The following is a 10456-nucleotide window of genomic DNA, read 5'->3' on the forward strand; positions in this document are numbered from 1 at the left end:
ATATGTGTACATCTTAATCCTGTTCATTGGCTCGTTCATTAACTCGATCACTCGCTGGCTTGTTTGCTTTTCGGTACTACTCCTTCATGCTTGCTTAACGTGCCTGTAATTTTGGATGTATGTGCCTGGTGCAATAAAAAAACGTAATAAACACTTTGTATTTGAATTCTAATTTATACACCGTTGGAGCGTTATCTAGTAGCGGTTATCAGGACGAACAATTTACGAAGTTTAAGGATAATATCGAATAACGACCATCACAAAACATTTCGGAATGCAGAAGGATGTTTTCTAGCGATTATTATGAATCATGACTTTATTGTAACCCTATCAGTAGCCTTACTGAATGAGTTTTAACAACCGTACATTTCCAGTTTCATTTGTGTACATCAGAAATGTTTGAGAATGATATGTATATTTTCTTTCATTGTTGAAGTTCCACACACTTCTTTCAAGTTTGATTGCTTGGTTTATTTGCCTGAAATATAATCGTTGAATATCCCATTTGTTTAGTCTTGCTATATTATATCCTCAGAAGTTATTTGTTTTCTGTGATCAGATCTGAGAATTATCCATGAACTATTGGACAATATATTCTGTTATAAGGAGCCAGATAGTACAAGCATCCGTTTCCCGGGTGCTAGGTAAGGATGGCGAATCGATTGATGAAGTAGTTAATGTTCATCAGTTGAGATGGCTGGGACACGTGTTACGTATGCCCAACCACAAACTCCCACGACGTGCAATGATTTATGGCGTAAGAGTAGATTGGAAGAAAGCACTGAACTTAACCCCTCATCAATGAAATATATAGTGTTTTTTCAACAATCATATCAAAATCTATGTTAAGACACAAGATGGTGGTTTGAGGTGGTCAACAGGAAACCCTAGACCCGGGTTTCGTGCTACTTGACACTCGTCAGCAAGGTGTACCTGTAATCTTGAGGCAACTAGTGTTCCCTGACGGATTCGATCCCGAGTCACTCAGCTTCACAGTCAGAGATGTTACCATTGAGCTATTCGCGCTGCGATCGACCTCCTGTCCGACTGAGTTGTAATCACAATTGATTGATCACTGGGTGGTGATCAATGTCATGCGTATCAAGTCCATCTTAGTGCTGATCGAATGCTATGCACAAGATTACAGGTACACCTTGCTGACGAGTTCCAAGTAGCACGAAGCCCTGGTACAGGGTTTCCTGTTGATCACCTTCAACCACCATCTTATCTCAACATAGTGCACGCAGTGCCGGGCCACCTAGATTAGTGGCCAAATTGCAACTTCATCGATAGCATTCAATCAGCACTAAGAAGGACTTAACACGCATGAAATTGATCACCATCCAGTGATCAATCAATTGTGAAAATCTATACTACTTTAAATCAGTCATAATTGGATGTTGCATTCTTGTTAACAGGATAATATGAGTAAGTGAAACAAGAATCAAGTGGAAAGTTCAACGATGTGAAATAAACGAAGACTGGATGAATTGTGTGTGTGTGTGTATGTGTGAGAATGAGTTATGTATGAATGATATTAGATGGTGTTATTGTTTCTATGTGAAGTAAGAAAAAAAAGTTCAAATTGAAGGTTGAAAAATTGTTTCTAAATTGGATACATGAGAATCATTAAGGACATAATTGTAATGCTAAACATAACTCATATTGATTTCAGTCAAAATAACGATTCATGTGAAAGAAAACAGGTTGAATAAAGAAAAAAAGGATTCAAATTACTTGTTGATGAATATTTGAAATCATGAGTCAATTGAAGCTAGATCACCATCCCGCAATCTCGGGATCGTGGATGCGCACTGCCACTGATGAGTCCCACAATAGGACGAAACGGCTGTCCAGTGCTTCCAAGTTTTTCATGGTGGTCTAGCTTCAATCGACTGATGATCTCTACTCTAGAATCTTACAATTTATTAATTTTCCTATGAAGACTATTAGAAGTAGATTAAAACAAGATAGTTCAGTACGTAATAATAATAATTCGAATGAAATACCATGGATTGGTAGTGCAGTTTTATCGTACTTTCATGGAACAATAGAAGAACTCCAAAGAATCTTAAAACAATACAGAATTAAAGTATATTACAAAACAACGAACACACTTCGAAATACTTTAGTTCGATTAAATGAAAAAATCGCATTCATGTCTACACAGAACTACGTCTACATATTACGTTGTGTCGATTGTGATGCCTTCTTCATTGGAGAGTCATCTTGACTCGTGCTAAAGAACATATTAAGTACACAAAGAAACCTCCTAATAATCCTGTAGAACTGGATTGACTTCAAATTAAATCGGTGATACCAGTTCACGCCATTTTCAACAATCATTTCAAAAATATGCTTACTAGTGACTGACTTCGAGAGGTAAATCCTGGAGTTCTGGTGAGAAACAGTGACCAGTGGAGTTCAAATTACGTCTGTTGTGAGATATCAACTCATTGAAGACAATTAGTGAACGGTTGATCAAAATCGTGGATTGGTTGAAGTTAGACATTAACACCATTGGATGCCAACCGGCTCAGTGGTCTATCAGTTAAGTGCTCTGGTGCGAGACTGGTAGGTCCTGGATTCGAATCTCTCGAGGCGAGATAGTGGATGCGCACTGCTGAGGAGTCCCATAATAGGACGAAACGACCTTCCAGTGCTTCGAGGTTTTCCCTGATGGTCTAGCTTCAATTGACTCATGATTTCAACTATGAAAATACTAAATCTCCACAAAACCTCTTCTGATAATTATTACTAAAAGGTTTTTCCAACTACAAAGAAAGAATAGTAGCTGAAGCTTTCCATTTAATGCTTAATCCTACTGCTCTCAATAAAAAAGAAGGCCTCACCATACATTCTACTTGGACTATCTATCCTAGTCACCTAGTCTGATACCATTTACAATTCACACTATTATCTTACATATCGAACTCTATCCTTTCTTACCATAAAAGTCACACCATTTTCATCTTTGACAATGCACACATATACATACACACAAATTTACATACATGTCGCACTTATGAATCACCTTGACCGAAATGACATGACATTGATTTATTCAGACCAGTTTCTTGATTGATCGCACCTAACATTCGTGTTGTTCCTTTGTACCATTTAAACTTCGGTTAATTTTAATTTGGTTATTTATTCCCTGAAGAAGTGGCTTACACTGAGTCACGAAACATCAGAAAATTTTATTTATATCTCATTGTGATTTTACAAATATATTATTTATTTTATAATTGAAATCATGAGTCAATTGAAGCTAAACCATCAGGGGAAAACCTCGAAGCACTGGAAGGCCGTTTCGTCCTATTGTGGGACGTCCACAATGGTAGTGCACATCCGTGAGCTAGCCACAAGAAATTCCAAACTAAGACGCGTCAGTCTGACACAGAGAAATACAACCTCTATAAGGTGCATGTGCTCTAGAAACTGGTAGGAATACATCAATACAATGTGATTTGGGTGAAGGTGATAAATTAGCGCGACATGTCTGCACATATTAACTTAGCCGATAAGTTAATGTCAGATATTAATTGTTCACTGGAATACTCTTTGAGGAATTGAACAATCATTGATTTTTTTACAACGATTACATAAACATAGAATATATTCAAAATCGATATATGTGAAAACTATTAGCATGTTATGTAATCATTCATTTACTGATCAATAAATTGAAGACATTATTCTAAACGACGTTCTAAGTCAATGTGCTTTCATTGTTTATAGGCTTGAACTTTAATACGATCCCCCTACTTTAGTCAATATAATCGATTGATAGATAATAAACTATAGTTCATGACCATATTCAATACAATGTTTCTTAAGAAAGTAACTCAATTGATAGATATAGGTTTTACTTGCATGATCTTTAGTTCCAGATCATTTTTGATCGAGGCCTATCGTATACTACTTGAATGTATCCAAACGAAAGTAGGTGAATGGGGGTTCATACTATTTGATCGACTACGATTGAAGGTAGTGTTTGAACCACTACTACTACTACTAATACTACTACTACTACTACTACTACTACTACTACTACTACTACTACTACTAGGTATCTCGAAGTATGATAGTAAAACCTAATTCACGAGATGTCAAACCACTTAGAATAGTAGCCATATTAGAAATTTCATATCTCTATGTTGTTGATACATACGTTAGGGAGACAATCTGTTCAGGATACAAATACTCAAATACATGACTTATTTTCTTGGAGAATTCATCATGACAGCTTCAAAGGTAGTTTGAAAATGATAACCGACTTCTTATGATTGGTTTAGTTAGCGGACCATAAACTATCTATTTTTCTGATCATAAATGATAGTTTTTAGTATAATGATAACCAGAAGAGGTTTTTTCTGGAGATTTAGTATTTTCATAGTTGAAAGCATGAGTCAATTGAATCTAGACCACGAAACGACCGTCCAGTGCTTCCAGGTTTTTCTTGGTTGTCTAGCTTCAATTGACTGATGCTTTCAACTATAATGATAACCATGATAACATTTTCTCTATTCATATTTCCTCATTGACATTGTAGTGGCTTAGCTTCGTTAATCAATCACTTTGATATCCGTTATTGTATAAATTCCAACAGTGTTTGGAATCAAAAGGTAATAAGAAGAGTCAACTACATTTTATTAGCGGATAGCACAGATCTCAAAGCTATAAGTATATCGAACGAATTTGAAGTAGAGAGGCGAATATGTGTATGTGAGCGAATACAAAGGCATATTTATAATCAAATCGAATGACGCGTAGATAGGCAAGACGAAGGTTAATAATAGGATTCGAATACATATATACCTGTGGAAGCCAGTGAATCATAGAGTGATACTTAAGCTATCAACATTTTTGCTAGAAAGATATGTGAGTAGGCTGTCATGTGATCAAGCCTACACGTTTATACAGACAAGTTAGTGGTGATAACAGTACAAAGGAATAGACAAATTGTTACTGTTCGAATAACATTGTCTGTTAAGTAAGTTAATAAAGGTGCTTAACAAGATTTAACCATAATCGAAATTAATTGTAGAAGAGTTGTCATAACCTTTTTCGTTTCTTTGATTGGTTATTCTCATCTTATGTTTTAATGGGGATATGTTCTGACTTTTGGCTTGCTGAAATTAGAAGGTCCAAGTCATAGATTCGAGTCCCTGTCCCCGAGTGCCTTGGTACAGTCGAGGGTGGGGAAAGTCGACTCTCCATCTCCAAATGCTCTCACATGACCAGGCGTATATCATCTGATAGGTTCATTGTGTTCTACATCAAATTTATTGTCAAATTAGGTTTCATGTTGAATAAGAATTTTACAAATTTATTAAAAAGTGTTATATCGAGTGTGCTTGTCCATTAGAGAACAGTGAATTTAGCGATTGGACCAATGACACCCAGTCTAGAGCACTTGTCGGTCATGCTATCCGTCTAGCCTAGCCAGTTAAGTCAGAACACCAATAACAGCCTCTGCAATATGAAAAATTATATTTCAAACATACTGGGCACGAGACTGATTGGTCCTGGGTTCGAATCTCACGAGGCCGGATCGTGGATGCACACTGACACTGAGGAGTCCCACAATAGGATGAAATGGCCGTCCAGTGCTTCCAGGTTTTCTATAGTGGTCTTGCTTCAATTGACTTATGATTTCAAATATGGAAATACTGAAATCTCCACAAAAGCCCTTTCTGAATATATTAATATTTAAGTTACCTAACAATTATACAGTAGGAAATATACATATCATATTGGTCCATAAATAGTTTTCAAAGTTACCATTCATAAATCTCCACGGGATATAACACCTCCCCTTTTTGAAAGATCCGGAGTTGATATCCGGACTTTAAATTTCCCGAATTTATCCTCCTCCAAGAAAAAGCGTTGGATCCTCATATCCCCTAGTTACATTTAATGTGACTCTGTTTATAACATTTCTCCTGGATTCAATAGAAAATCTGCTTAAACTGACTGGATGGTGAGGATCGACATTGATATGAGGTCAGAGTTTGGTTCTTCTGAAATATTACCATCACATTTATTGGAAAAACCACTAGTAAATAGTGAGTTACTATGATAATCAGCGTCCATCAAAACTGCACTAAGTTCTTGATTATCATTTGTTACATGTGACATATTTTCTGGTAAAACATGAGAATCTGGACAATTAGATTCTTCAGAAATTTCTGTTGTAGGATGATGAACTCCAAACGGTTCAACTGCATTCAGTGTATTGCTGGATTATTTGTTCTCTGTTTCTTCATGAACGGTTGCTGTAGCAATTTTATGGATGTTTAACAAAATATTGTGTTTCTGTGAACTGGATAATTCATTGTTTGTAATCAGAAGGGGTTTTATGGAGATTTCAGTATTTTCATAGTTGAAATCATGAGTCGATTGATGCTAGAGCACTATGAAAAAACCTGGAAGCACTGGACGGCCGTTTCGTCCTTTTGTGGGACTCCTCAATGGCAGTGCACATCCACGATCCCACCTCGCGAGATTCAAACCCAGGACCTACCAGTCTCGAGCCGAAGCCCTTAACCGATAGACCACTGAGCTGGCATCCAACGGTGTTAATGTCTAACTTCAACCAATCCACGATTTTGAGCGACCGTTCACCAATTGTCTTCAGTGAGATGATATCTCTACAACAGACCTGGTAGAACTCCACTGGTCACTGCTTCCCACTAGAACTCCAGGACATGTATCTTGAAGTCAGTCACTAGTGAGCATATGATTATAATCAGAAGGGGATTTGTGGAGATTTCAGTATATTTCAAAGTTGAAATCATGAGTCAATTGAAGCTAGACCACCATCGAAAACCTGGAAGCACTGGACGGCCGTTTCATCCTATTATGGGACTCCTCAGCAGTGCGCACCCACGATCCCGCTCTCGAGAGCGAGATTCGAACCCAGGACCTACCAGTCCCGCGCCAGAGCACTTATCGTGGTAGGTCCTGGGTTCGAATCACGCGAGGTGGGATCGTGGATGCGCGCTGCCACTGAGGAGTCCCACAATAGGACGAAACGGTCATCCAGTGCTTCCAGGTTTTCCATAGTGGTCTAGCTTTAATCAACTCATGATTTCAACTATGAAAATTCATTGTTTGCACGTTCTGTTTCAGGGATAATAGGATTTGAACCAAGTATAAGGCACATCTCTGAAACAGACAGTACTGGACATGATATAACAAAAAAGGAGATATAATGAAATGTTTATCAGTTAAGTTGAGAATTATAATATTCAATGATTGACCTTATCATATATATTCTAACAACTAAACTTATTTAATCAGTTACAGTTTATGTTAGTTACGTACATTCATTAGGGTAGATATAATTTTTGTAATATTTACATTTGCACTGTACATAAATGCACTAAACTCACTCTTTATGCACACATATAACCTTAGATGACCTAGTTCAAAATCGTTAGTTCCTGAATGTTAAGTTGTTTATCATTAAAATTATATGAATTACATTTTAGTATGTAGTATGTTACAAGATTGTTGATTTGAATGTTTGATCTTTGATTTAAGGAACTTTGATGATTTACATTTGAAAAAAAACTTTTGTCCTTGTCTGATTGATACAATTTAAAGGCTTTCATCATTATTATGTTTTATAGGGATATGTCCTGACTTTAGGCTTACTGAAATTAGAAGGTTCAAGTCATAGATTTGAGTCCCTGCCGCCAAATGTCCTGTTACGGTCATGGGTGGGGAGAGTCAGCCATCTATCTCCAAACGCTCTCACTTGACCACACGTATATAACACTGACAGGATAGTCATACTCATTGCATTCTCGCACCACGGGTGTTGTTTACGAAATTGAGAGGACGAAAACCGAATGTCCGACTCTTTAACCATGTTGGTGGATATTGAGGATTCATCTAGGGGAGTTGGAAAATCTTCATTCCAAACCAATACGTCATATAGGCTCCAAGATCCTGATAGGATGTACGGTGTATGAACCAATTATTTGTCACCGGCTACCATTGGACTGCATCTCCTCACGATGCTCCACTGCCTTGTGGATCAGATATTCAGGTCAAAGGCTCCGGGTGTGGCCCCTTAAGAAAACCACCTGCTTCAGTCTGGGCACCTGGGCAGTATCACAGCCCTCACACAAATCGAATGAGATTTGTGTGGCGCATATGTATCTGATGCTTCCTTGTACCAATATTTATGTGTTTAAATAAATAAATAAATAAATAAATAAACTAATCTAGTCCAGTCTTTTTTTCTTAGGACTATGGACTCAAGCCCGTAAGTTAAGATGAGGATTATCGAAGAATACACCAACTTAATGTTTATTCGTAGGCTGTTTGCCGAAAGCAGTATCGGTTGGATTTAAGTTAATGTTTGTTTTTTTTTAATTGAGATCATGAACTGATCAATTTTAGACCATTATTTAAAACCTGGAAGCATTGGATAGCCGTTTTATTCTAGAATGGGACTCCTCAAAAATGTTCATTGATCGGTTGATGATCTCAATTAAAACTCATCAATCTCCACAACCGTATCCTGATAATGTTGTTTTTCTTTACCAATGTTTGTTTTGATTGCGTCGTCAAGTGTTCCATCGTTTCTTATAATTGATCAAAGTTAGTTGAATTTTGTTACTTTCTCAAGTTTGTGGTTGTCAATGCTTATTCCAAGATCGTTACTTTGTTTATTGATCACCATTGACTTTGATTTTGTTGTAAGAAATTCCCATTCCAAGTTTAGTTAGATGATTTTAGAAAGAATTGAGGATTTCGGCTGTTTCATCAGCCGTCGTTGTGATGAGACATAGGTCATCAGAATATTCAATATGCTACGGTGTCGAGATTGTGTTATTGTTATCAGTTAGTTTAACGCCGGTTGTTTTTGATCTATTGTGTAACTGAGAATTTCTTGAAAGGTAAGACTGAAGAGTAGCGTTGTGTCTAGGACCAATTCCTTTGGTAGAGAGTTAAAGGCTTTAGTAAAATCGATGAACGTCAGCATTAGTTCTCGGTCGGTGTTCAAGGCACACTGTATAATGTGTCTTATTATTGTGATCACATGTACAGTTGATAGATGTCTTCGAAACCTAAGTTGTGCTGGTTGAAGATTTAGTTCGGTTAATTGTTTCAGTCTTTCACAAACCATCCCAGTAAATATTTTTCTTATCGTATCAAGTAGGAATATACCTAGATAATTGTTGGGATTACTATGTAATCTTTTGTTTTTATAGATGCTGATAACGCCTGCATCTAACCATAGGGTTACAACTTCATCTGGGTTTTGTCATACATTATTTATTAGTTGTGGTGACATTGTTTTAGCTTTATTCCACCTAGCTTGATCATCTCTGCAGTTATGCCATTGTGACCTAGGGATTTATGATTTTCGATTTGGTCAATGGAGTGCTTTGGTCCTCTCAAGGTTAGTGGGGGTTCAGCATTTTGTCTTGGTTGTCTGGGATTTTAGATGGGGGGTAGATGTTCAGCGGTTGAACAGAATTTGGTAGTGTTTTAAAAGTACTACGTCGTTTATTATTGTTGTTTTGCAACTGTTATATGACCGGTTCCGTATGGTAGTTAGTATTTCTTTGAGCAGCTTATATACTTGATGTTGTTCATGTCTCGAAATAGTGTTAAGTTCATCCATTTAGTCCAGAATATGGCTTTTTTCTCTTCTCTTGTCTTTTTGTTAACATTCTTGCTAGCTTTTTTTGTAGTTTAGCTTATTCTCTTCGGCTGGGTTGTTTAGCCGTCTAAGACTTAATTCCACTTTTTGATTTATTCCCCTTTTCAACCGACTATCTACTACCTCTTGCCAGAGTTGGTCGCGCAATTTCGTGGATTGGTTGAGGTTGGACATTAACACCACTGGATGCCGGCCAGCTCAATAGTCTATCGGTTAAGTGCTCTGGCGCGAGACTAGTAGGTTCTGGGTTCGAATCCCGCGAGGCGGGATTGTTGATACGCGCTACTGAGGAGTTCCACAGTAGGACGAAACGGCCGTCCAGTGATTCCAGGTTTTCGATGGTGGTCTAGCTTCAATTGACTCATGATCTTAACTAGTTAAAATTACTGAAATCTCCACAAAACCCCCTTGTGATAATTAACACTAGAGTTGAATATAATAATAATAATAATTACTATAAAATATGTGAAAGTATGTGTTTTACATTAGATTGGCATGTTGAGTAAAATTTAAAAGATATAGCATTACTTACCTAATTACTTACGCCTATTACTCCTCATAGAGGAGTATAGGCCGCCTACCAATATTGCTAGCCACTAGGATACAGCATGCTTACACTCATTTACTGTCTATTATCGATTTAGTTGCCAATTAGGCATAGATAACATACAAATGAATTTGATTGGTTAATAATTTATGAGTCAAACAAAATTGACCAATCAAATATTAGAAATAATTATCCAATTAGATTTCGACAAAAAAAATGAA

At 37.1% G+C, this 10456-nt stretch overlaps 1 protein-coding gene across 1 annotated transcript; it reads right to left on the reverse strand.

Annotated features, from left to right (window-relative positions):
* Window positions 1-8863: 8863 nt before the first annotated feature.
* On the reverse strand, window positions 8864-9148 carry Smp_130360 (hypothetical protein; the record flags this gene model as incomplete). Its single annotated transcript, XM_018799835.1, has 1 exon — window positions 8864-9148. The coding sequence occupies one exon, from the start codon at window positions 9146-9148 to the stop codon at window positions 8864-8866; it is 285 nt and encodes a 94-aa protein (XP_018651584.1).
* Window positions 9149-10456: the final 1308 nt, after the last annotated feature.

Source organism: Schistosoma mansoni, chromosome 3, assembly GCF_000237925.1.
Source record: "Schistosoma mansoni strain Puerto Rico chromosome 3, complete genome".
NCBI lineage: Eukaryota > Metazoa > Platyhelminthes > Trematoda > Strigeidida > Schistosomatidae > Schistosoma > Schistosoma mansoni.